We start from the raw sequence: 24,851 nt of genomic DNA on the forward strand, positions 1-24,851 counted from the left end.
AAAGAACCAAACAGCCCAAATTTGATGAATCAATGAGAAGAAGCCGTGTGGGCTCTACTTTGTTTTCTTTTTTTCTCCCTTTTTGTTGTGAAGTGGCCACAAAAATAACACAAAGTTTCTGTTCTTGAGTTTCTTGACCAAGTCTCAAGTCTTCTTTTATGAGCCAAGACTTTAGAAAAGCTCCCAAAATTGTAGCTTGAACCATCTATAACTTGGCTTATAAATGTGTGCATGGGCCAATACCTTCATAACTCGTTGTACTAAAACAAGCAAACACTGTTGATCACTCTAAAAACCAGACATTTGTAGCACAGAAATGACACACCAAACTGATCATCTTCCTGGGTTTAGATTCCACCCCACAGAAGAAGAGCTTCTTGAGTTTTATCTGAAACATGTGGTTTCTGGCAAGGGGCTGCAGTTTGATCCTATTGGAACTCTTAATATCTATCATCATGATCCTTGGGAGTTGCCTGGTATGCATTGTTCAAAACATTGTTTACTGCTCTGTTTGATTCAATGGATTGAAATGTGATGTGTTTTTGTGTGTGTAGGATTGGCAAGGATTGGAGAGAGAGAGTGGTACTTTTTTGTGCCAAGAGATAGGAAGCTTGGTGGGGGTGGGAGGCCTAATAGAACCACCAAAAATGGTTACTGGAAAGCTACTGGATCGGACCGAAAGATTGTTCGGTTATCGGATCCTAAACAACTCATTGGATTGAGAAAGACGCTTGTGTTCTACTCGGGAAGAGCGACTAGAGGAAGCAAGACTGATTGGATCATGAATGAGTATCGTTTTCCTGATAACTCACCATTGTCAAAGGTATCTGAGCGTTTGTTAACATAAATGTGTTTCATAACTATTTCTTGGGAATTAGGAACTATGAGATCCCATATCGGTTAGAGAGGAGAATGAAGCATTCCTTGTAAGGGTGTGAAATTCTCTCCCTTGTATACGCGTTTTAAAATCTTGAGAGGAAGGAGGACAATATCTGCTAGTGGTAGACTTGAGCTGTTACAAATGATATCAGAGCTAGCCACTAGGCGGAGTGCCAGCAAGGATGTTGGACCCCCAAGGGGGGTGGATGGTAAAATTTCACATCGGTTAGAGAGGAGAACGAAACATTCCTTATAAGGGTGTGGAAACTTATCCCTAATAAATGCGTTTTAAAACCTTGAGGGGAAGGTCAAAGAGGACCATATCTACTAGTCGTGGACTTGGGCTGTTACAAATGGTATTAGAGTCAGACACCGGGCGGTGTGCCAGAGAGGATGCTGGGTCTCCAAGGGGGGTGGATTGTGAAATCCCACGTCGGTTGGAGAGGTGATGAAACATTCCTTATAAGGGTGTGGAAATCTCTCCCTAGTAGATGCGTTTTAAAACCTTGAGGGTAAACTCAGAAGGAAAACCCAAAGAGGACAATATTTGTTAGCGGTGCACATGGACTGATACAAATGGTATCAGAGCCAGACACTGGGCGATGTGCCAGCGAGGACCCTGGGTCCCCACGGGGGTGGATTCTGAGATCCCACGTCGGTTGGAGAAGAGAACGAAACATTCCTTATAAAGGTCTAGAAATCTCTCCATAGTAAATGCATTTTAAAACCTTGAGGGGAAGCCCAGTGAAAACGAGCTCTTATTGTTAGCGGTGAGCTTCGGTTGTTACTGGAACGTGTCTTGCTATTCATCTCACTTAGAAGTTATTATGAACTTTGTAATGATTCATCATGTTTTACATTGTTTGTAATGCAGGACATGGTACTATGCAAAATCTATAGAAAAGCAACTTCCTTGAAAGTGCTAGAGCAAAGGGCAGCCATGGAGGAGGAAGATGCTAAGCATTTTCAGGCTTCCTCTTCACCACCTGCATCACCATTTGAGTCCATTTCCTTTTGCAGCCAACAGGAAGAAATGGTTCCTTCTGTAATCCCAACCCATGAAGTTCTCAAGAAAGAACTAGAAGTGGCAGCCATGGTGGCTAGAACAAAGGAAGAGAAAGCAGTGGAGCCAAAATTTACCTATACACCTTTGCAAATCCCATCAGAGCTGGATAAACTGGACATGGACTGGTCCCAAGACCTATTTTGGAGTCAACTTAACAGTCCATGGCTTCAAACTTTGACCCCATACATGCTTAATTTCTAACGTTTATGCATAGCAATAGCCCCATAGCCCCAAATATATAGGTTGTAGATCACCTGTAAATTTCCTATCGTAACAGCTCAAGTTCACCGCTAGCCGATATTGTCTTTTTTAGACTTTTCCTTACGGGCTTCCCCTCAAGATTTCAAAACGTGTTTGTTAGGGAGAGGTTTCCACACCCTTATAAAGAATGCTTTGTTCCCCACTCCAACCGATGTGGGATCTCACAATCCACCCCCTTAGGAGCCCAGCGTCCGGTGTTTGGCTCTGATACCTTATAAGGGTGTGGGAACCTTTCCCTAGTAGATGCGTTTTAAAACCGTGAGGTTGACAACGACACCCAACGGGCCAAAGTGGACAATATCTGCTAACGGTAGGCTTGAGCTGTTACACCTACCCTTTCATGTCAAACGTTTCCCTCGATTTGTTTGTTTGGACTAATAGTTGGCTTTTAAATTTACCTTGTGATTCTCTCCATGTATGGTAGGCATGAAACTTCAAAGTTCATCCAACTTGTATAAGCCTTATTGCATTTGAAAATAATAACACATTGTTTGATTAGCAAGATCCAAATATCTTACTTGCATACAACATTCTTGACAGATATTATCTAACATGGATCAAATTTTACCCTGAAAATGGCCAAATTCATGCCTGACCCCATGTTTCTTACATGATTTAATCAGATCAAGACAATTATGAGATGAAAAATAGAGATTCTTGCTCATAAATTTGGAGGTATGGCAAAGAAAAGTATCATTATGAACTCAAAATTGTACAAAATCTATGCCATGAACATTGCTGATATCATGTACAGTATTCATAATGTTTTTATCTAGTTGCTAAGAATGTTGAGGAGGGATACTCTAGTTTTGATCAATCGTCGAAACACGCGCTCGATTGTTCGTTCCAAATCTCGAGTGCCTAGCTCCAACTTTTCAAGATGGTTTTGGACATTCTCAAACGCTTGAGTAGTGTCCTTGCCTTTGCTTGGCTTTTGGTATGTAACAGAGTTCAATGCATTGTCCATATTGGAAAATTCATTGAGTTCTGCCTCTACTTCAGGACACACTTCTCTCTTGCTATGCATTACACTAAGAATTGACCAACTAGACTTTGTCTTTGTCTTTGTTTTCTTCCCTGAGATAAGCAAAAGTAAGGACTCAAAAAGTCCAAGACTAATTGCTTCCACCTCTTCCAACAAGCTAACCATGGCTATAACGTTGTTGTCACTACCGACCGTCGTGTTTCTTTTCGTGTCGATGCTCCGATTAGTATTAAGAGCTTTTTGGATTGCTCTCTTTACAACTTTTCTAGAGGCTAAATATTTCTTGATCTCATTTGTCGTCTCGGATCTTCGTCGAATCGCCGAGTTAAGCTCACGAACACATTCCTTTGTGTGGATCAAAGCATCCTTAGCTGAGCTGCACATATCAAGCAGCCTAAGAGATCCATCCAACAACTCATTAAACCATTTCTCTCCACATTGTCTAACAAAAGCTTCTTGAATGGAGGGTAGCAAGAGTAACTTTTGGACGCATTCGTGCAAATCCTCTAGGCCACAAAGCTGTTGGCTTATGGACGAGGATGACGACGACGACGAATCGAAGTCTCTTAGTCTAGTCAAGTGCTCATCACATTGTGAAATGAGAGGGTGTGGTCTTGATGGCAAGCTGTTTGAGCGAGTATGGTATTTGGTTTGCTTGCTTGAAGGAAAGCCAGCCATGTTTCTATCTCAACAAGAGAGAAAGAGAGGCTTGAAGATGAATATTGACAAGTCTTTGTTCATCAATATATATCAGTAAGTGAAGGAGATAAGAACAAGATATCATGAACGAGATTTGGATCTAAACCACCATGAACAAGCTAACCACTGGGATTTTGATTAATTATTATACATGATTCTCTTAGAAACATAAACTAAGGCAGCCTGGTCTGCCTCCATGGAGACAAGAAGGTTGTTTTACACATGAACACATGGGGGAAGATTGAGAATTCATGTTCCTTCTCTTTATCAAAGGGGTTATGTGCAATTAATGATATCTCAGCATTGTTCTTGCCATGTCTCCCACCACTATGTCAATAGCTTCTTTATATCTTCAATATCCTTTTGAGTATTCCGCAAAATCTGCCATGCACGAGCGGTGTTGAAAGAGTTGCCTTTTTTAATATCAAATGGAAAACAATGACATGCTTGCATTGTTCATCTTAATTATATGTGCACATGCTCTTTTTTTCTCTCCTCGGGTAGGTGTGAGGTCTCACATCGGATAGAGAGGGGAACAAAACGTTCCTTATAAGGGTGTGGAAACCTCTTCCTAGGAGATGCATTTTAAAACCGTCGTGAGGCTGACGACGATACATAACGGGCTAAAGTGACAATATCTGTTAGTAATGGGCTTTGGCTATTACAAATGGTATCAGAGGTCTGATACTGGGCAGTGTGCCAGCGAGGACGCTAGACCTTGAGAGGGGTGAATTTTGAGGTCCCACATCGGTTGGAGAGAGAAACAAAGTATTCCTTATAAGGGTGTTTTAAAACCGTGAGGTTGACGGTGATACGTAACAGGCCAAAGCTATAACGGTCCAAGCCCACCACTAGCAGATATTGTCCTCTTTGGGCTTTCCCTTTCGAGCTTCCCCTTATGGTTTTTAAAACGCGTCGACTAGGAAGAGGTTTCCATACCCTTATAAAGAATGTTTTGTTCTCCTCCCCAATCGATGTGGGATCTCACAATCCACCCTCTTTGAGGCCAGCGTCCTCGCTGACACTCGTTCCCTTCTCCAACCAGTGTGGGACCCCCCAATCCACTCCCCTTCAGGCCCAGTGTCCTTGTTAGCACACCGCCTCGTGTCCACCTCCTTCGAGGCTCACCCTCCTCGCTAGCACATCGCTCGATGTCTGACTTTGATACCATTTGTAACGGCCTAAGTACACCGCTGGCAGATATTGTCCTCTTTGGGCTTTTCCTTCCGGGCTTCCCCTCAAGATTTTTAAAACCTGTCTAGTAGGGAGAGGTTTCCACACCCTTATAAAGAAATTTTCATTCTCTTCCCCAACCGATGTGAAATCTTACGGACAATATCTAGGGTGGGCTTGAGCTAGGTGGGGCAAAATTCTGATTCCTCAAGCAGCGTATGAGTATCAATTCAACTGTCATTATATATATATATATTGAAATTAGGTTCAAGATCAAATGAGCCCAAGATCAATTCGACTCAAAGCCCAAATCCAATTAATTAAGCTTAAAACCACAAATTCAAGCCCCAACCCATCAAAGCTCAAGCCTATAATATGCCATGCATCTACTCCATTTTCAAATTAAGAACCCAAAGATATTCAATAGCACTTGGAAGACATCTAGAAAGTCATAACACTTCTTGAACGGACTCTGAAACTTTTGAAGATCAAAGACTCTTCCAAGACCAAAGATGCTTTGAACATTAGAAGACTTTAAGATCTGCATACTTTGAAGATTAGAATGCTTTAAAGATGGAATTTTTCTTTGAATACCCGTAGACTTTGAAGACAAGTTAAATATTCAACTTCAAGACCAAGAGAAAGAATCTGATATCCTCTATTTTGAGCTTAAGACAGCATGGTCTTGTTTATAGATTCAACCCAAACACACCAAGACCACGGATTTCACAACCTTGGCTAGCCATGACTGCTGTGCTATACCTTTATTACAGTCAGCTGCTGCTCCAAATCAATGGTGAATGGCCAACCCAAGTTCATACAGACATCCCTTCATTTCCACTGAAATTACCCTTGCCTTAGCTACAAACATCCAACACCCTCAGCTATCTACCCAACTGCTGGCTCACCGAACACAGGAGTCTTGCTTTGGAGATGGTTTACATTGAACTTGAGATGGCGTAAGGACCTACCTTTTACCTATCTCTCGTTACTTGGGACCCTATTCATCTCTTAAACCTGGACCAGGGCTGACCCATTTCTTGGGGCTTACTTCCTAACCCCAGTGGGAGTACTGACTAACGTTATAGGTCGTTAGGTAGCCGGAAGGTTGCCACGAGTAAGTCCGTTGGGAAGACCGAAGACAGTTCTCTGTGCACCGAGCTTGGCCTGTTTGCATTATACCTACCCGAAAAGAACTCTGTGTGTTTCTCCCCTCTGTATCTGCTTAATATATACAGCAACCAAGGGAGACAACTTTGAACTTCATCTGCTTCAACTTTTTAGGAATCAGTGCATGTTTAGCCATTTTCCTTTGGGACATATAGACACTGATGTGGCAATGTTTCCTCTCTACCAAGCTTACAACTCACGTTTAAATTAAAATAAATCCCTTCAGATCTGTTTATAGCATAAAAAATTTAACTTGTTCTGCTACTACGGATACAAGAAGGTTGCTTCGCATATGCATATTGGTGATAAGCTTGAAAATGCATCTTCTTTTGTCTTACATATTAAACTGGTTATGTGCCATTGCAGCTCATTGTTCATTAGTTTAATCCTACACGATTGGTTACAACCTATTTAACTTCATTATTATATGCATAATCGAATCAAACTGTCCCTTAGTTGACACACAGCCTGCATAACATTACAATAAACTTAATCACAGGCTTCTTTGTGGTTCTTGTGCCTATCAACATTGTTGAGACAAATGGAATCTTTGATAGCATGGCTAGTTTGAATACTTAAACTCTGGCAACTAGTAAACCAAAGTTACCTGATGAAGCTAAGCCAATATGGTGAGTTGGATGATGGGTAGTTTTTTTTTTTTTTTTACCCTCCTTTGTTCAAGGCGAGCATGGTGTATCTTTAGATGATGGGCCTTTCCATATCTCTATAACTTCATGATATTGTTGATTTTGAGCTCAAATCATGTAACCGCCTAAACCCACCACTAGTAGATATTGTCTGTTTTGGTCTGTTACGTGTCACCGTCAGCCTCACGGTTTTAAAACGCATCTGTTAGAGAGAGGTTTACACACCCTTACAAGAAATGCTTCGTTCCTCTCTCCAATCGATGTGGAATCTCACAATCCACCCTTCTTGGAGAACTAGCGTACTCGCTGGCACACCGCCCGGTATCTGGCTCCGATACTATTTGTAACAGCCCAAGCCCATTACTAACAGATATTGTCCACCTTGGCACGTTACGTATCGCCATCAGTCTCACGGTTTTAAAACACGTATGTTTAGGGAGAAGTTTCCAGACCCTTACAAGGAATGCTTCTTCCCCTCTCAAACCGATGTGGGATCTCACAATCCACCCCCCATGGGGGCCTAGAGTTCTCGCTGGCACATTGCCCGGTATCTGGCTCTGATACCATTTGTAACAGTCCAAGCCCACCGCTAACAGATATTGTCCACTTTGGCCCATGTCGCCGTTAGCCTTGCAATTTTAAAACACGTCTACTAGGGAGAGATTTCCACACCCTTATAAACAATGCTTTGTTCCCCTCTCCAACCGATGTGAGATCTCACAAATCATCATGATTTTTACGATCTCTACCAAATCTCCAACTCATAACCTATTCAGATCTGTTTATATCATAAAAGATCTGCTTCGCAATTGTTAAAACTAAACACGTTCAGATCAGCTAGTTGTTGATTACTTAAATCCCACATGAAGATACAACTTGATTAGCCTTATTATTATACATATAATTATATCAAGTTGTCTCTAAGATGATAGGCAACCTGCCTACCCCTACATGAAAGTTAATCACAGGCTTCCATGTGATTCTTATACTTATCCCCAATCGTTGAGAGTTGAGACAACTCGAATATTTGACAGGAGTGCCAATTTGAATTCGAACATGCCGCGTTTTACTGGGAAGGATCGAACCATGGGAACGAATCTACATGGCTATCATACGAGAGTTTAAGCCAAAAGGGAAAAGACATTCATAATTGCAAAAAAGTTATAGAAAGGTATCTATATTTGTATTAAACATGTATTGTGATGTTTACATCTACAAAAATGAACTTTGGTGAAGTTGGCTATTAGTGATTTAGGATGTTAAGAAAGGAGACTCTATTCTTGATAAGACGCCTAAATAATCGCTCGAGATCTTCTTCAAGATCATGAATACTCGACTCGAAGTTTCTCAGCATGTTTTGCAAATCTTCAACTTGAACAAGGAAATCAGATTTCCTGGTGATTGAATACAATGCAGCATCCACCATTTGTACTTCATTTCCATTTGAGTCTTCATCTTTGCTAGCAACTTTCTTGGGTTGAACCAACTTGGAAACCAAAGACCATCTGCTCATCTTTGATGGCACCTTTGGTCCTGCTACAAATGATAGCAAGGACTCAAGGCTGTTACATGTGATGGCTTCTGCCTCTTTTAACAAGCTAACAATTTCTGAACTTTCATCACTTTTTTGGGCACTTGGCCTTTCAATTCCCTTCAAGACCTTGTGGATTGTCTTCTTTATCATCTTCCTTGAGTTCAAATACTTCTGAACATCACCAACGATGTCGTCTCCTCGTCTTCTACGCAAAGTCGACTCGAGTTCATGTGTGCTTTCTTTTGTTTGCATCAATGCATCCTTAGCCATAGCACACAAGTCCAAGAGCTTGAGAGATCCTTCTAGCAACTCATCAACTGATTTGTTGTCAACAATAGCTTGATGGGTGAGTGGCAAAATAAGCAACTTATCAATGCAATCATGCAAATCTTGAAGACCATCAAGTTTTTGACACAAAGAAGCAGAGGAAGAAGTGGCTTCAGAGGCCTTCAATCTGCAGAGATGTTCATCAACCTCATCCACAACTGGGTGTGGCTTTGAGGGCAAACTGTTTGAACGGATGTGGAATGATTTCTTTTGGTTTGCAGCAAAGGAATCCATATTGTTTTTACAAAAGCTGAAGCTTATGAACTACAAAAGAGATAGAGCAGTTTCATCTTTTGGCCTTCAAGGAGGCATATTTATATAACTTTGGCTGAGGTAGACATGAGGAATCTCATTATGAGATACAACCTAATAAATTTATTATTGTTGTATATAATTAAATCAAATTGTCTCTTGGATAAAAGACAACCTTCATGACAAGCTTCCATGTGATTCTTGTGCCTATCACCATTGCTGAGACAATTGGAATCTTTGACAGCAATGCTGATTTCAATGCTTAGCTTCATTAGGTAACCTTGGTTAACTAATTGACCTCTAGTTAACAAAACTCAGTTTAAGGCTTTAAGCCTAGTGGGGAAAATCACATTGGAAGAGACAAACACATTTTAGTACAAGAAATGTCTGATATGAAGGGAAAAAGTAGCCTCCTGTCAGTCTTTTTTTTTCCCTTCTTGTGAGATCCCACCTCGGTTGGAGAGGGGAACGCATTCCTTATAAGGGTGTGGGAATCTCTCCCTAACAAACATGTTTTAAAATCGTGAGGCTGACGACGATACGTAACGAGTGAAAGCGGACAATATTTGATAAGAATTGTTGGGAGAGAGTCCCACGTTGACTAATTTAGGAAATGATCATGGATTTATAAGTAAGGAATATATCTTCATTGGAATGAGACCTTCTGGAGAAGCCCAAAGCAAAGTCATGGGAGGGCCCTATGGCCTAAGTGAGCTACCCTGTGGCACATACGTGTGTCACAATGTGAGCGAGCGTGCCGAGACGAGTGTCTCAGGTGACTTCCTTTGAAATGGGTTTTTGAAGGACAGTATCGGACGGCACGGGTGTGCCGGTATTGCGCCCTAGCCTGCGTGTTGTGGAGGTTGCTACATACACCCGCTATTTGGTACGGTATTCGTAAATGACTTGGCATGGGCACAGGAGGGCCTATGCCTCGATAGAACCCGGATGGATGGATGTTCGGGAAGTCCTGATGAGATGAACGACACGCAGGCCCATTCTCGATGGCATGACCGAACGAGTTNCACCGACGATGTCGTCTCCTCGTCTTCTACGCAACGTCGACTCGAGTTCATGTGCAGATTCTTTCATTTGTGATAAAACATCCTTAGCCAAAGCACACACGTCCAAGACCTTGAGAGATCCTTCTAGCAAGTCATTGACTGATTGGTTGTCAACAATAGCTTGATGGGTGAGTGNACGAGTTATGATGACCGACGACATCCCGAGACTCGAGATGGCGTCAAGACATATGGACCCTGTCGATGGGGATCGAGATGACAAGATGAGATACGACGTTGCATTGAGAGACCTCGGCCCGAGCAGAGGCAAGGTCGAGCCGAATGACTTGGCCTAGTGTAGAGGCAAGTCAGATGTGTCGCAGACGATTGAACATGCATGCGCAGGCAGCGTGTGTGGTCGAACAAGCTTGGATTCCGCACAAGCGATGTTCGATTGACGAAGACAAACCTCGCTTAAGGTCCGACGAAGCCACAAAGCCGGGGCGAAAAATATATATGAGGCTTAATTCCCCTTTAGGCTAGTCGTGAGTGTGTCAAGATCACGACGCCGCACGGTCAGAAATGTTGGACCGTGACAGGGACAATATTGTATCATTATGGAGAGTCGTGATTCCTAACAATATCTACTAGTGGTGGGCTTGGGCTGTTACACTTCATTTTCTTAAACAGTTTGCAATCCCGACGGTTAAAACAAATAACGTGTAGAGTTAAAAGACCGAAATGGTGAGATGGATGATGGGAAGTCTTTACTTTGGACTAAGTTTACAATACAAGTCAAAACGTCTCGTACCAATGGAGTTAGTATCCTTACATACTAAGGATCGTCCTCACTTCTATGTCACAAATGACTATGTTCGCATTCCCAACAATATCAACAATACTAATATTGCAAGAAGTTAGCTAGAGAAGAAGATGATAGGGAAGTCACAATCTTGGTTGAAATGTATCTGTATATATTATCTATGTATTGTGGTGTTTACATTCGACAAAAATGGATTCCATTGGAATGGACTATGCAACTATTTCCTAAGCTTTCATCCTTAGTAATTTAGGATGTTAAGAAAAGCGACTCTGTTCTTGATAAGACGTCGATATAGACTCTCGAGATCTTCTTCAATGTCACGAATACACAACTCCAATTTCTTCAGTGAGTTCTGCACATCTTCACCTTGCACAAGGATATCAAATTTGTGATTGATGATTGAATATAATGCAGCATCCACCATCTCTACTTCATTTCCATCTTTGCAGGCAACTCTCTTAGATTGCATCAACTTAGAAACCAAAGACCATCTGTTCATCTTTGATGCCAACTTTGGTCCAGCTAGAAAGGACAACAAGGACTCAATGGTGCTATATGTGACCGCTTCTGTCTCTTTTAATAAACTGACAATCTCTGAATTTTCATTGCTTTTTTGGGAACTTGTTCTTTCCATTCCCTTCAAGGCCTTGTGGATTGCCTTCTTCATCATCTTCCTTGAGTTCATATACTTTTGAACATCAACTACAATGTCATCTCCTCTTCTTCTGCGCAACGATGACTCGAGTTCATGTGCACATTCTTTCATCTGTGATATCATATCCTTAGCCATAGTACACAAATCCAAGAGCTTGAGAGATCCTTCTAGCAACTCATCAACTGATTTGTTGTCAACAATAGCTTGATGGGTGAGTGGCAAAACAAGCAACTTCTCAATGCAATCATGCAAATCTTGAAGCCCATCAAGTTTTTGACACAAAGAAGAAGATGAAGAAGTGGCTTCACAGGCCTTCAATCTGCAGAGATGTTCATCAACTTCATCCACAACTGGATGTGGCTTTGAAGGCAAACTGTTTGAACGGATGTGGAATGATTTCTGTGCGTTTGTAGCAAAGGAATCCATTTTTCTTTTACAAAAGAACAGCTAAAGCAGTTTCAACTTGACTTCCATGTTTTGGCCTCAGAGGCCTATTTATATTGGCTGAGGGAGACATGAGGAATCTCAAGCTCATCTAATTATAATTAAGTAATTAATCTGCAGAAGCTAATAATTCAGCAATGTTCATGCCATGTCTCCCTCCCACCTCTTTTTTATCACCATTATTGATACTAATTTCTTTATAATCCATTGGATGTATCTGACACAAAAGCCATTTGTTCATAACTCATAGCTGTATTGAAATCGAGTGTCTCCTACATATACAAGGCCAATTGAGCTGTATAAAAATATAGAACTGTGTCTGCTTCTGCAGAGGACAAGACTGTCGCTTTACACATGCAAATCTGTGAGAATCTTCTTACTCCCAATGCATTGAAATGTAAAGGGTTTTCCCCTCTTTAGTCGCTTGCTAAATGCCTCTATTATCTACTTCATAGTCTGCAATAGATTGCTGAATAGTCTGTGCATTATGAAAAACAAGAGTGCTGTTGACAGAGTTGGCATCTTACAGAAATGGTGCTGTTGACAGAGTTTTTACATTTGATAAAATTACATTAAGACAGCCTTCCGTACTTTGAGGTCCTTGAATCAGGGAAGAATGGAGCCATAAGGCATTTAGTCCTATGTAACGGTCCGAGTCCATCACTAACAGGTATTGTCTTCTTTGGACTTTTCCTTTTGAGCTTCCCCTCAAGGGTTTTAAAACGCGTCTGCTAGGGAGAGGTTTCCACACCCTTATAAAGAATGTTTCGTTCTCCTCCCCAACCAACGTGAGATCTCACATATTAATTCATTTTTTTTCCTTTTGCTTTCTAATTTCTGCTAACAAAGAAGGAAAAGATCAGAAACGCTGACTCATGATGTTCTCAATCATCATGATGTGATTGACTTTTCTTGTCGAGATAAGTAATGTAGGATAATAAGCATGATCGTTAAGGACAACGAGCCTTCACAAATCTTCACAATGATATAATATTGTCTACTTTGGGATGGAAAAAAAACTCTCGTGGCTTTACTTTTAGTTTCACCCAAAAGCCCCGTACCAATAGAGGTAATTGTGTTCACTTATGTGCCATGGATCTTTCCCTTTCTTAGCCAATGTAGAACTTTTGTTGCACCTAAAAATCTTCCCTTTGAACAAATATGTCCACTCACAACAACAATTCCTCATCGAGACAATATTCATGTGAGATCCCACATCGGTTGGAGAGCGGAACGAAGCATTCTTTATAAGGATGTGGAAACTTCTTCCTACTAGACGCGTTTTAAAACTGTGAAGCTGATGGCGATACGTAACGGATCAAAACGGACAATACGTGTTAGCGGTGAGCTTGAGTTGTTGCAATCCAGGCACAAGCACATATCACACCAATTAACAAGAAGAGTTTATTTTTGCTCTTACGATGGCTAGTTGGGAAACACCTAGATAGAGCACAACTTAGGCCTACTATTTCTCTTTTCTCAAACTCAGAGCAATTCTAAACACGCAACTAGGTATAGACCATAGTTTTGATACCAATCGATAAAGACAACAAATCTTCCATGTGTTTTTGCAATGGTATGATATCGTCTATTTTAGGAATAAGCCCACTCATAATTTCACCCAAAAAAATCTCTTACAAGTGGAAATAGTTGTCCTTACATATATATACCATGAGCCTCTCTCTTCCATAGCCAATATGGTACTTACTTTCTCACCACAGATCTTCCACAGTTCTAATCAACGCCAAGCTCTATTTGCATCCTCAACCTCAATAGTTCTTCACATAATAGCCATATGGAACGCATCACCATGAGCAGTTAATACCAACCAACAGCCATGGATTTTGTTGCATTAGATACAAGGAATTCATAATGATTCAAACAAACAAAGATTGTTACCCTTCAAACTGATACATATAACCATGGCTGCTGTATTCCACAACCATCAACAGGATAAACCATAGCTGCAGTGTCATATCTTTGTTGCTTCAGCCTCTGATCTTTGATGAACAGCCAACCAATGTTCATACAGACATTCCTTCATACCTTAACTACAAATATCCAACAGCCTGAACGATCCAACCAACTGCAAGCTCTATAAGCTATCTCTGTGTTCCTCCCCTCTTAATTTTCTCACATATATACCAGTTAGCAAGGGAGACGTTTAGAGGCTCATCTGCTTTGACTTTTCAGGAGTTGGCGCATGTTTAGGCATCTTCTGCTTGGATCTAGACACTGCTGGTGCAATGTTTCCTCTCTACCAAGTCCCCAACTCATATCTGTATTAAATTACACCTGAAAAATGATATATGTCTGCCACTGTGGGGGGCATAATGAATAGTTTTCAATTTTGTATATCAAATTGGTAATCAATCTTGCATCATATCTCGACAATGTTCCTCGTGATGATATGCAGCCTGATTAGCTTTATTATTGTAAATATAATTGAATCAAGTTGTCTGTTAGATGAAAGACAGCCTGCAAAACGTTGCATGAATGCTAATCTCAGGCGTCCATGTGATTCTTGTGCTCATCACCATTGTTTGGACATTTGGAATCTTTGACAGCAATGCCAATTTGAATACTTGGCTTCATTACGTAACCATGGTTTGCAATTGACCTCTAGTTAACAAACCACAGTTTAAGCCTAGAGGGGAAAATCACTTTGGAAGAGAGAAACACAATCTTTTTCTTTTCTTTCTCGTACTTTCTATAATATCTCAAACCCACCGCTAGCAGATATTGTTCTCTTTGAGCTTTCCCTTTTGGGGTTCCCCTCAAGATTTCAAAATGCGTCTACTAGGGAGAGGTTTTCACATCCTTATAAGAAATGTTTTGTTCCCCTCTCCAACCAACGTGGATCTCACAATCCACTCCTTTGGGGCAGCGTCCTTGCTAGCATACCCCCCAATGTTTGGCTTTGATACCATTTGTAATAGCTCAAGCCCACTGCTAGCAGATATTGTTCTCTTTGGGCTTTCCCTTACGTGTCTACTAGAGAGAGGTTTTCACACCCTTATAAGGAGTGTTTCGTTCCCTCTTCCACCAATATGGTATCTCACAATCCACCCCCTTGGGGGCTAGCGTCCCCGTTGGCATACCGTCCAATGTTTGGCTTTGATACCATTTGTAATAGGTCAAGCCCACTGGTAGCAGATATTGACCTCTTTCAGCTTTCCCTTCAAGTTTTAAAACGCGTCCACTAGGGAAAGGTTTCCACATTCTTATAAGGAATGCTTCGTTCTCCTCTCCAATCGACCTGGGATCTCACGGTTTCACTTTGGAAGAGAGAAACACAATGCTGATATTGCAAGAAGTGAGCTAGAGAAGAGGATGATATTGAATTCAAAATCTTTGTTCGAATTTGCAAACAAGTTATGAAATGTATTTGTATATATTGTATATGTACTGTGGTGTTTACATTTCCCAAAAATGGATTCTATTTGGCTATGATACTATTTCTAAGCTTTCATCCTTAGTGATTTAGGATGTTAAGCAAGGAGACTCTATTCTTGATAAGATTTCGATATAGACTCTCGAGATCTTCTTCGATGTCACGAATACACAACTCCAATTTCTTCAGTGAGTTCTGCACATCTTCACCTTGCACAAGGAAACCAGATTTGTGGCTGGTGATTGAATACAATGCAGCATCCACCATTTGTACTTCATTTCCATTTGAGTCTTCATCTTTGCTAGCCACTCTCTTGGGTTGAATCAACTTGGAAACCAGAGACCATCTGCCCATCTTTGATGGCACCTTTGGTCCTGCTACAAATGATAGCAAGGACTCAAGGCTGTTACATGTGATGGCTTCTGCCTCTTTTAACAAGCTAACAATTTCTGAACTTTCATCACTTTTTTGGAAACTTGGCCTCTCCATTCCCTTCAAGGTCTTGTGGATTGCCTTCTTTATCATCTTCCTTGAGTTCAAATACTTCTGAACGTCACCGACGATGTCGTCTCCTCGTCTTCTACGCAACGTCGACTCGAGTTCATGTGCAGATTCTTTCATTTGTGATAAAACATCCTTAGCCAAAGCACACACGTCCAAGACCTTGAGAGATCCTTCTAGCAAGTCATTGACTGATTGGTTGTCAACAATAGCTTGATGGGTGAGTGGCAAAAGAAGCAACTTATCAATGCAATCATGTAAATCTTGAAGACCATCAAGTTTTTGGCACAAAGAAGAAGAGGAAGAAGTGGTTTCAGAGGCCTTCAATCTACAGAGATGTTCGTTAACTTCATCCACAACTGGATGTGGCTTTGAAGGCAAACTGTTTGAACGGATGTGGAATGATTTCTTGGAGTTGGCAGCAAAGGAATCCATCTTTTCTACAAAAGGCTAAGCCAATGAATTGTAGAACAGCCAAAGGAGTTTCAAGTTGACTTCATCTTTTGGCCTTCAGGAGGCTATTTATATCACCGAGGGAGACACAAGGAATCTCAGACTCATCTAATTGTAATAAATTAATGATCTAGCAATGTCCATGTTTTGTCTCCCTCCCACCTCTTTGTGTAGAGGACAAGATTGTCGCTTTACACATGCAGCCGTGTGAGAATCTTCTTCCTCCCAATGCACTGAATTAATTTTNGGCCTTCAGGAGGCTATTTATATCACCTAGGGAGACACAAGGAATCTCAAACTCATCTAATTGTAATAAATTAATGATATGCACGAGCAAATGATTGAGCAATGTCCACGTCTTGTCTCCCTCCCACCTCTTTGTGTAGAGGACAAGATTGTCGCTTTACACATGCAGCCGTGTGAGAATCTTCTTCCTCCCAATGCACTGAATTAATTTTCTATTTTCAGAGATGTCTGGGGATGCTCGTGCTTGCTTGCTCAATGCCTCTATTATATACTTTATATGATGCAGTAGATTGTCTAGCAATTTGTAAGTTATGAACCATGAGAGTGTGTTGGGTTAGCACCATACAGAAAGCAAGGGCGCTGCCATATTCATTCTCTCATTTTCTGCCTCTTAAATTTGACAAAGTTCAACTACTAGACGAATCCATGATAGATTTCAAATTCTATTTGGCACAATCCATTTTTTTTTACAGTGGACTTTGTGATTGGACTTTGTGATTGTGCACCACTCACCCCAACCCCAACACCGAGTAAGTCAAGTCAACTTTGATTTGTGCCGCCTACGGCCGTGCACGTATGCTCAATCCTCTGGCTCCGTTTTGAGAAGAAGGTTTTAGAAAGTGGGACAGAGAGATTTTCGAAAGCGAGTTTGAAAGTAAGAAGGAGAGAAGATTTGAAAGTAACTTTATATAACTATAAGCAACAGAAAACACAACCGCTTAAATAACATATAATTTTTCGGGCATGGAGAATTTAACAACTAGTCACATCCCTTATAGTACATTTTGAAGCAATTCAGGTCTAGTAAACTTAAACGTGATTTCGTCAAACGGTCATACAAAATTAGGGGAGGAGTTGACAACTAGCCACCCCTATAGTATATTTTGAGGGGATTCAGGTCTGGTCTGCCTAGACATGATTTCGCCGAGTAGTCGTACAAACAAAAAATATAATAGTAAGGCAATACAACATAAAATTAAATAAAGGGTTCAGATTGACATAAGCATACGGTCATGAGCAACACGCTCTAGACATGCATGACCGTAACACTGAACCTATCTCTCTTGAGGCAGAGCTTTCTTCTACTTCTATGCTGCATGCTGAGCCTATCCTCGTGGGGGAGGTTGCCTTTGGTTTCAGCTATTTACAACTTTGGATCCGTCCATTATACAATCTATTCGGGTTTCAAGCTAACAATCTGCATCTGCATATTTGTGTTTACTAAATCCCAGGTTATATTAAAAGACGAACCCCTCATAATTTCAATCTCCAGTCTGCTTTCAACCCTTGGTCTTAAATGAATAGTGAATGGAAGTTCATATAGACATTCCACATATCCACAATGATATAATATTTTCTACTTTGGGATGAAAAAAATCCTCATGGTTTTGCTTTTAGTTTCATATAAAAGACCTCATGCCAATAGAGGTAGTTGTGTTCACTTATATGCCACGGATCTCTCTCTAGCCAATGTGGAACTTTTGTGGCACCTAAAAATTCTCCCCTCGGACAAATACGTCCACTCACAACAACAATTCCTCATCAAGACAATATTTATGTGAGATCCCACTTCGGTTGGAGAGGAGAACGAAGCATTCCTTATAAGGATGTGGAAACCTCTCCCTAGTAAATGCGTTTTAAAACCGTGAAGCTGACGAAAATACGTAACGGGTCCAAGCGGACAATATCTGTTAGCGGTGGCTTGGGTTGTTACAATCCAAGCACAAGCACAAATTACACCAATTAACAAGAAGAGTTTAGGAATAAGTCCTCTTTACGGATGATTTCACCCCAAAAAAACCTCCTCCTAGTGGAAATAGTTGTCCTTACATATATACCATGGGCCTCTCCCTCCCATAGCCAATATGGTACTTACTTTTACACCACAGATCTTCCACAGTTCTAATTAACGCCCAGCTCTATTTGCATCCTCAACCTCAATAGTTCTCACATAATAGCCATATCAAACGCATCACCATGAGCAGTTAATACCAACCAACATCCATGGATTTTGTTGCATTAGATATAAGGAACTAACAACGATTCAAACAAACAAAGAATGTTACCCTTCAAACTGATATATATAACCATGGCTGCAGTATTCCACAACCATCAACAGGATATACCATAGCTGCAGTGTCATATCTTTGTTGCTTCAGCCTCTGATCTATGGTGAACAGCCAACCAATGTTCATACAGACATGCCTTCATACCTTAACTACAAATATCCAACAGCCTGAACGATCCAACCAACTGCAAGCTCTATAAGCTATCTCTGTGTTCTTCCCCTCTTAATTTGCTCACATATATACCAGTTAGCAAGGGAGACGTTTAGAGGCTCATCTGCTTTGACTTTTCAGGAATTGGCGCTTGGATCTAGACACTGCTGGTGCAATGTTTCCTCTCTACCAAGTCCCCAACTCATATCTGTATTAAATTACACCTGAAAAATGATATATGTCTGCCACTGTGGGGGACATCTTTGATGGCACCTTTGGTCCTGCTACAAATGATAGCAAGGACTCAAGGCTGTTACATGTGATGGCTTCTGCCTCTTTTAACAAGCTAACAATTTCTGAACTTTCATCACTTTTTTGGGCACTTGGCCTCTCCATTCCCTTCAAGACCTTGTGGATTGTCTTCTTTATCATCTTCCTTGAGTTCAAATACTTCTGAACGTCACCGACGATGTCGTCTCCTCGTCTTCTACGCAACGTCGACTCGAGTTCATGTGCAGATTCTTTCATTTGTGATAAAACATCCTTACCCAAAGCACACACGTCCAAGACCTTGAGAGATCCTTCTAGCAAGTCATTGACTGATTGGTTGTCAACAATAGCTTGATGGGTGAGCGGCAAAAGAAGCAACTTATCAATGCAATCATGTAAATCTTGAAGACCATCAAGTTTTTGGCACAAAGAAGAAGAGGAAGAAGTGGTTTCAGAGGCCTTCAATCTACAGAGATGTTCGTTAACTTCATCCACAACTGGATGTGGCTTTGAGGGCAAACTGTTTGAACGGATGTGGAATGATTTCTTGGAGTTGGCAGCAAAGGAATCCATCTTTTTTACAAAAGGCTAAACCAATGAATTGTAGAACAGCCAAAGGAGTTTCAAGTTGACTTCATCTTTTGGCCTTCAGGAGGCTATTTATATCACCGAGGGAGACACAAGGAATCTCAGACTCATCTAATTGTAATAAATTAATGATCTAGCAATGTCCATGTTTTGTCTCCCTCCCACCTCTTTGTGTAGAGGACAAGATTGTCGCTTTACACATGCAGCCGTGTGAGAATCTTCTTCCTCCCAATGCACTGAATTAATTTTTTAATTATCAGAGATATCTGGGGATGCTCGTACTTTATATGATGCAGTAGATGGTAGAGAAATTGTGTGCTTTGCGATTGTGCGGTACTCACTCCAACATCGAGTGAGTCAAGCCAATTTGGATTTGCATCGCCTATGGCCGGGCAACGCATGCTCAAGCTTCTAACTTTATTTTGTGGGGAAGGTTTTAGAAAACAAGACAGAGAAATTTTCGAAAGCGAATCTGAAAGTAAGAACGAGAGAAGATTTGAAAGCAACGTTATACAACTATAAGCAAAAGGCAATACAACAGCTTAAATAGTATATAATTTTTCGGATAAGGAGAATTTGACAACTAGTCGCATCCCCTATAGTACATTTTAAGGCAATTGGAACCTTTATCTGCTTTGACTTTTGAGGAATCCGCGCACGTTTACGTATCTTCCATTTGGTTTTGGACACTGCGGTGGCAATGTTTCCTCTCTACCAAGTCTCCAACTCATATCTATATTAAATTAAACGTATTCAGATCTGGGCTTCCATGTGATTCTTGTGTTCATCACCATTGTTGAGACAATTGGAATATTTGACAGCAATGCCAAATACTTAGCTTCATTACATAACCTTGGTTAACTAATTGACCTCTAGTTAACATACCACAGTTTAAGTCTTACCAGAAACCGTAATCGACGCGTTTCAAAACTTTGAGGGAAAGCCCTCGAAGGAAAAGTCCAAAAAGAACCATATCTTCTAGTGGTGGGCTTGAGTTGTTACAAATGGTATTAGATTAGAGTCAGANAAACCGTGAAGCTGACGAAAATACGTAACGGGTCCAAGCGGACAATATCTGTTAGCGGTGGCTTGGGTTGTTACAATCCAAGCACAAGCACAAATTACACCAATTAACAAGAAGAGTTTAGGAATAAGTNATAGTGTGCCAGCGAGGGCGCTGGCCCCCAAGAGGGGTGGATTATGAAATCTCACATCGATTGGAAAGGAGAACGAAGCATTCTTTATAATCGTGTGGAAATCTCTCCCTAGTAGATGTAGATTTTCCTAATCTTATCTCCATGATTATATCGTTCACTTTAGACTAAGTTGGCTATGATCTTACTCTTTGGATTCAAATAGTTAGCTATCAACAATACTAATATAGCAAAAAGTTAACTACAGAAGAAGATGGTTTGCTTTGCAAAAAGGTTATGAACTGTATTTGTATATGTATTGTGGTGTTTACATTTGACAAAAATGGATCCATTGGAATGGACTATGCAACTATTTCCTAAGCTTTCATCCNAGTGGAAATAGTTGTCCTTACATATATACCATGGGCCTCTCCCTCCCATAGCCAATATGGTACTTACTTTTACACCACAGATCTTCCACAGTTCTAATTAACGCCCAGCTCTATTTGCATCCTCAACCTCAATAGTTCTCACATAATAGCCATATCAAACGCATCACCATGAGCAGTTAATACCAACCAACATCCATGGATTTTGTTGCATTAGATATAAGGAACTAACAACGATTCAAACAAACAAAGAATGTTACCCTTCAAACTGATATATATAACCATGGCTGCAGTATTCCACAACCATCAACAGGATATACCATAGCTGCAGTGTCATATCTTTGTTGCTTCAGCCTCTGATCTATGGTGAACAGCCAACCAATGTTCATACAGACATGCCTTCATACCTTAACTACAAATATCCAACAGCCTGAACGATCCAACCAACTGCAAGCTCTATAAGCTATCTCTGTGTTCTTCCCCTCTTAATTTGCTCACATATATACCAGTTAGCAAGGGAGACGTTTAGAGGCTCATCTGCTTTGACTTTTCAGGAATTGGCGCTTGGATCTAGACACTGCTGGTGCAATGTTTCCTCTCTACCAAGTCCCCAACTCATATCTGTATTAAATTACACCTGAAAAATGATATATGTCTGCCACTGTGGGGGCATAATGAATCCTTTTCAATTTTGTATATCAAATTGGTAATCAATCTTGCATCATATCTCGACAATGTTCCTCGTGATGATATGCAGCCTGATTAGCTTTATTATTGTAAATATAATTGAATCAAGTTGTCTGTTAGATGAAAGACAGCCTGCAAAACGTTGCATGAAAGCTAATCTCAGGCGTCCATGTGATTCTTGTGCTCATCACCATTGTTTGGACACTTGGAATCTTTGACAGCAATGCCAATTTGAATACTTGGCTTCATTACGTAACCATGGTTTACCAATTGACCTCTAGTTAACATACCACAGTTTAAGCCTAGAGGTGGAAGAGAGAAACACAATCTTTTTTCTTTTCTTGCATTTTCTATAATAGCCCAAGCCCAACACAAGTAGATATCGTTCTCTTTAGGTTTTCCCTTCTTGAATTACCTTAAAGGTTTTAAAATGTGTCTACTAGGGAGGGGCTTTCCCTTCTGGAGTTACCCTAAAGGTTTTAAAATGTGTCTACTAGGGAGAGATTTTCACACCCTTATAAGGAGTGTTTCATTTCCCTCTGCAACCAATGTGGGATTTCACAATCCACTCCCTTGGGGCCAACGTCCTCGTTGGCATACCGCCCGATGTTTGGCTCTGATACCATTTGTAACCGTCCAAGCCCACGGCAAGCAGATATTGCCTTCTTTGGGCTTTCCTTTCTGAGGTTCCCCTCAAGATTTTAAAACGCGTCTACTAAGGAGAGGTTTTCACACCCTTATAAGGAGTGTTTCGTTCCCCTCTGAGAACCAATATAGGATCTCACAATTCACTCCCTTGGAGGCAAGCATCCTCGTTGGCATACCACCCGATGTTTGGCTCTAATACAATTTGTAACCAGCTAAGCCCACCACTAGCAGATATTCTTCTCTTTGGACTTCCCTCAAGGTTTTAAAACGCGTCTACTATAGAGAGGTTTTCACACTCTTATAAGGAATGCTTCGCTCACCTCTCCAACCGATGTGGGATCTCACTGTTTCACTTTGGAAGAGAGAAACACAATGTTGATATTGCAAGAAGTTAGCTAGAGAAGAGGATGATATTGAATTCAAAATCTTGGTTCGCATTTGCACACAAGTTATGAAATGTATTTGTATAAATTGTATATGTACTGTGGTGTTTACATTTCCAAAAAATGGATTCTGTTTGTCTATGATACTATTTCTAAGCTCTCATCCTTAGTGATTTAGGATGTTAAGCAAGGAGACTCTGTTCTTGATAAGATGTCGATATAGACTCTCGAGATCTTCTTCGATGTCACGAATACACAACTCCAATTTCTTCAACAAGTTCTGCACATCTTCTACTTGCACAAGGAAACCAGATTTGTGAGTGGTGATTGAATACAATGCAGCATCCACCATTTGTACTTCATTTCCATTTGAGTCTTCATCTTTGGTAGCCACTTTCTTGGGTTGAACCAACTTGGAAACCAAAGACCATCTGCTCATCTTTGATGGCACCTTTGGTCCTGCTACAAATGATAGCAAGGACTCAAGGCTGTTACATGTGATGGCTTCTGCCTCTTTTAACAAGCTAACAATTTCTGAACTTTCATCACTTTTTTGGGCACTTGGCCTTTCCATTCCCTTCAAGACCTTGTGGATTGTCTTCTTTATCATCTTCCTTGAGTTCAAATACTTCTGAACGTCACCGACGATGTCGTCTCCTCGTCTTCTACGCAACGTCGACTCGAGTTCATGTGCAGATTCTTTCATTTGTGATAAAACATCCTTACCCAAAGCACACACGTCCAAGACCTTGAGAGATCCTTCTAGCAAGTCATTGACTGATTGGTTGTCAACAATAGCTTGATGGGTGAGCGGCAAAAGAAGCAACTTATCAATGCAATCATGTAAATCTTGAAGACCATCAAGTTTTTGGCACAAAGAAGAAGAGGAAGAAGTGGTTTCAGAGGCCTTCAATCTACAGAGATGTTCGTTAACTTCATCCACAACTGGATGTGGCTTTGAGGGCAAACTGTTTGAACGGATGTGGAATGATTTCTTGGAGTTGGCAGCAAAGGAATCCATCTTTTTTACAAAAGGCTAAACCAATGAATTGTAGAACAGCCAAAGGAGTTTCAAGTTGACTTCATCTTTTGGCCTTCAGGAGGCTATTTATATCACCGAGGGAGACACAAGGAATCTCAGACTCATCTAATTGTAATAAATTAATGATCTAGCAATGTCCATGTTTTGTCTCCCTCCCACCTCTTTGTGTAGAGGACAAGATTGTCGCTTTACACATGCAGCCGTGTGAGAATCTTCTTCCTCCCAATGCACTGAATTAATTTTTTAATTATCAGAGATATCTGGGGATGCTCGTACTTTATATGATGCAGTAGATGGTAGAGAAATTGTGTGCTTTGCGATTGTGCGGTACTCACTCCAACATCGAGTGAGTCAAGCCAATTTGGATTTGCATCGCCTATGGCCGGGCAACGCATGCTCAAGCTTCTAACTTTATTTTGTGGGGAAGGTTTTAGAAAACAAGACAGAGAAATTTTCGAAAGCGAATCTGAAAGTAAGAACGAGAGAAGATTTGAAAGCAACGTTATACAACTATAAGCAAAAGGCAATACAACAGCTTAAATAGTATATAATTTTTCGGATAAGGAGAATTTGACAACTAGTCGCATCCCCTATAGTACATTTTAAGGCAATTGGAACCTTTATCTGCTTTGACTTTTGAGGAATCCGCGCACGTTTACGTATCTTCCATTTGGTTTTGGACACTGCGGTGGCAATGTTTCCTCTCTACCAAGTCTCCAACTCATATCTATATTAAATTAAACGTATTCAGATCTGGGCTTCCATGTGATTCTTGTGTTCATCACCATTGTTGAGACAATTGGAATATTTGACAGCAATGCCAAATACTTAGCTTCATTACATAACCTTGGTTAACTAATTGACCTCTAGTTAACATACCACAGTTTAAGTCTTACCAGAAACCGTAATCGACGCGTTTCAAAACTTTGAGGGAAAGCCCTCGAAGGAAAAGTCCAAAAAGAACCATATCTTCTAGTGGTGG

At 40.8% G+C, this 24,851-nt stretch overlaps 7 protein-coding genes across 7 annotated transcripts; 1 reads left to right on the forward strand and 6 right to left on the reverse strand.

Moving 5' to 3' along the window:
- Positions 1 to 268: 268 nt before the first annotated feature.
- Positions 269 to 2,229, forward strand: LOC111811776 (NAC domain-containing protein 22-like). The gene is made up of 3 exons (XM_023698803.1): positions 269 to 476; positions 555 to 823; positions 1,754 to 2,229. Exons 1-3 carry the CDS (start codon positions 317 to 319, stop codon positions 2,144 to 2,146), a joined length of 822 nt encoding a protein of 273 aa, XP_023554571.1. The 5' UTR covers positions 269 to 316; the 3' UTR covers positions 2,147 to 2,229.
- Positions 2,230 to 2,978: 749 nt separating this feature from the next.
- Positions 2,979 to 3,869, reverse strand: LOC111776425. The gene has a single exon (XM_023655861.1). It carries the CDS (start codon positions 3,867 to 3,869, stop codon positions 2,979 to 2,981), a length of 891 nt encoding a protein of 296 aa, XP_023511629.1.
- Positions 3,870 to 8,039: 4,170 nt separating this feature from the next.
- On the reverse strand, positions 8,040 to 9,087 carry LOC111811772. Its single transcript, XM_023698798.1, has one exon. The coding sequence runs from the start codon at positions 8,973 to 8,975 to the stop codon at positions 8,124 to 8,126; it is 852 nt and encodes a 283-aa protein (XP_023554566.1). The 5' UTR covers positions 8,976 to 9,087; the 3' UTR covers positions 8,040 to 8,123.
- Positions 9,088 to 11,055: 1,968 nt separating this feature from the next.
- Positions 11,056 to 11,898, reverse strand: LOC111776427. The gene has a single exon (XM_023655863.1). The coding sequence runs from the start codon at positions 11,896 to 11,898 to the stop codon at positions 11,056 to 11,058; it is 843 nt and encodes a 280-aa protein (XP_023511631.1).
- A 3,493-nt stretch (positions 11,899 to 15,391) lies between these two features.
- Positions 15,392 to 16,246, reverse strand: LOC111776428. The gene has a single exon (XM_023655864.1). The coding sequence runs from the start codon at positions 16,244 to 16,246 to the stop codon at positions 15,392 to 15,394; it is 855 nt and encodes a 284-aa protein (XP_023511632.1).
- A 2,696-nt stretch (positions 16,247 to 18,942) lies between these two features.
- On the reverse strand, positions 18,943 to 19,572 carry LOC111776429. The gene has a single exon (XM_023655865.1). The coding sequence runs from the start codon at positions 19,570 to 19,572 to the stop codon at positions 18,943 to 18,945; it is 630 nt and encodes a 209-aa protein (XP_023511633.1).
- Positions 19,573 to 22,993: 3,421 nt separating this feature from the next.
- Positions 22,994 to 23,848, reverse strand: LOC111776431. The gene has a single exon (XM_023655867.1). The coding sequence runs from the start codon at positions 23,846 to 23,848 to the stop codon at positions 22,994 to 22,996; it is 855 nt and encodes a 284-aa protein (XP_023511635.1).
- Positions 23,849 to 24,851: the final 1,003 nt, after the last annotated feature.

Source organism: Cucurbita pepo, chromosome LG15, assembly GCF_002806865.2.
Source record: "Cucurbita pepo subsp. pepo cultivar mu-cu-16 chromosome LG15, ASM280686v2, whole genome shotgun sequence".
In the NCBI taxonomy this organism is placed as follows: Eukaryota; Viridiplantae; Streptophyta; class Magnoliopsida; order Cucurbitales; family Cucurbitaceae; genus Cucurbita; species Cucurbita pepo.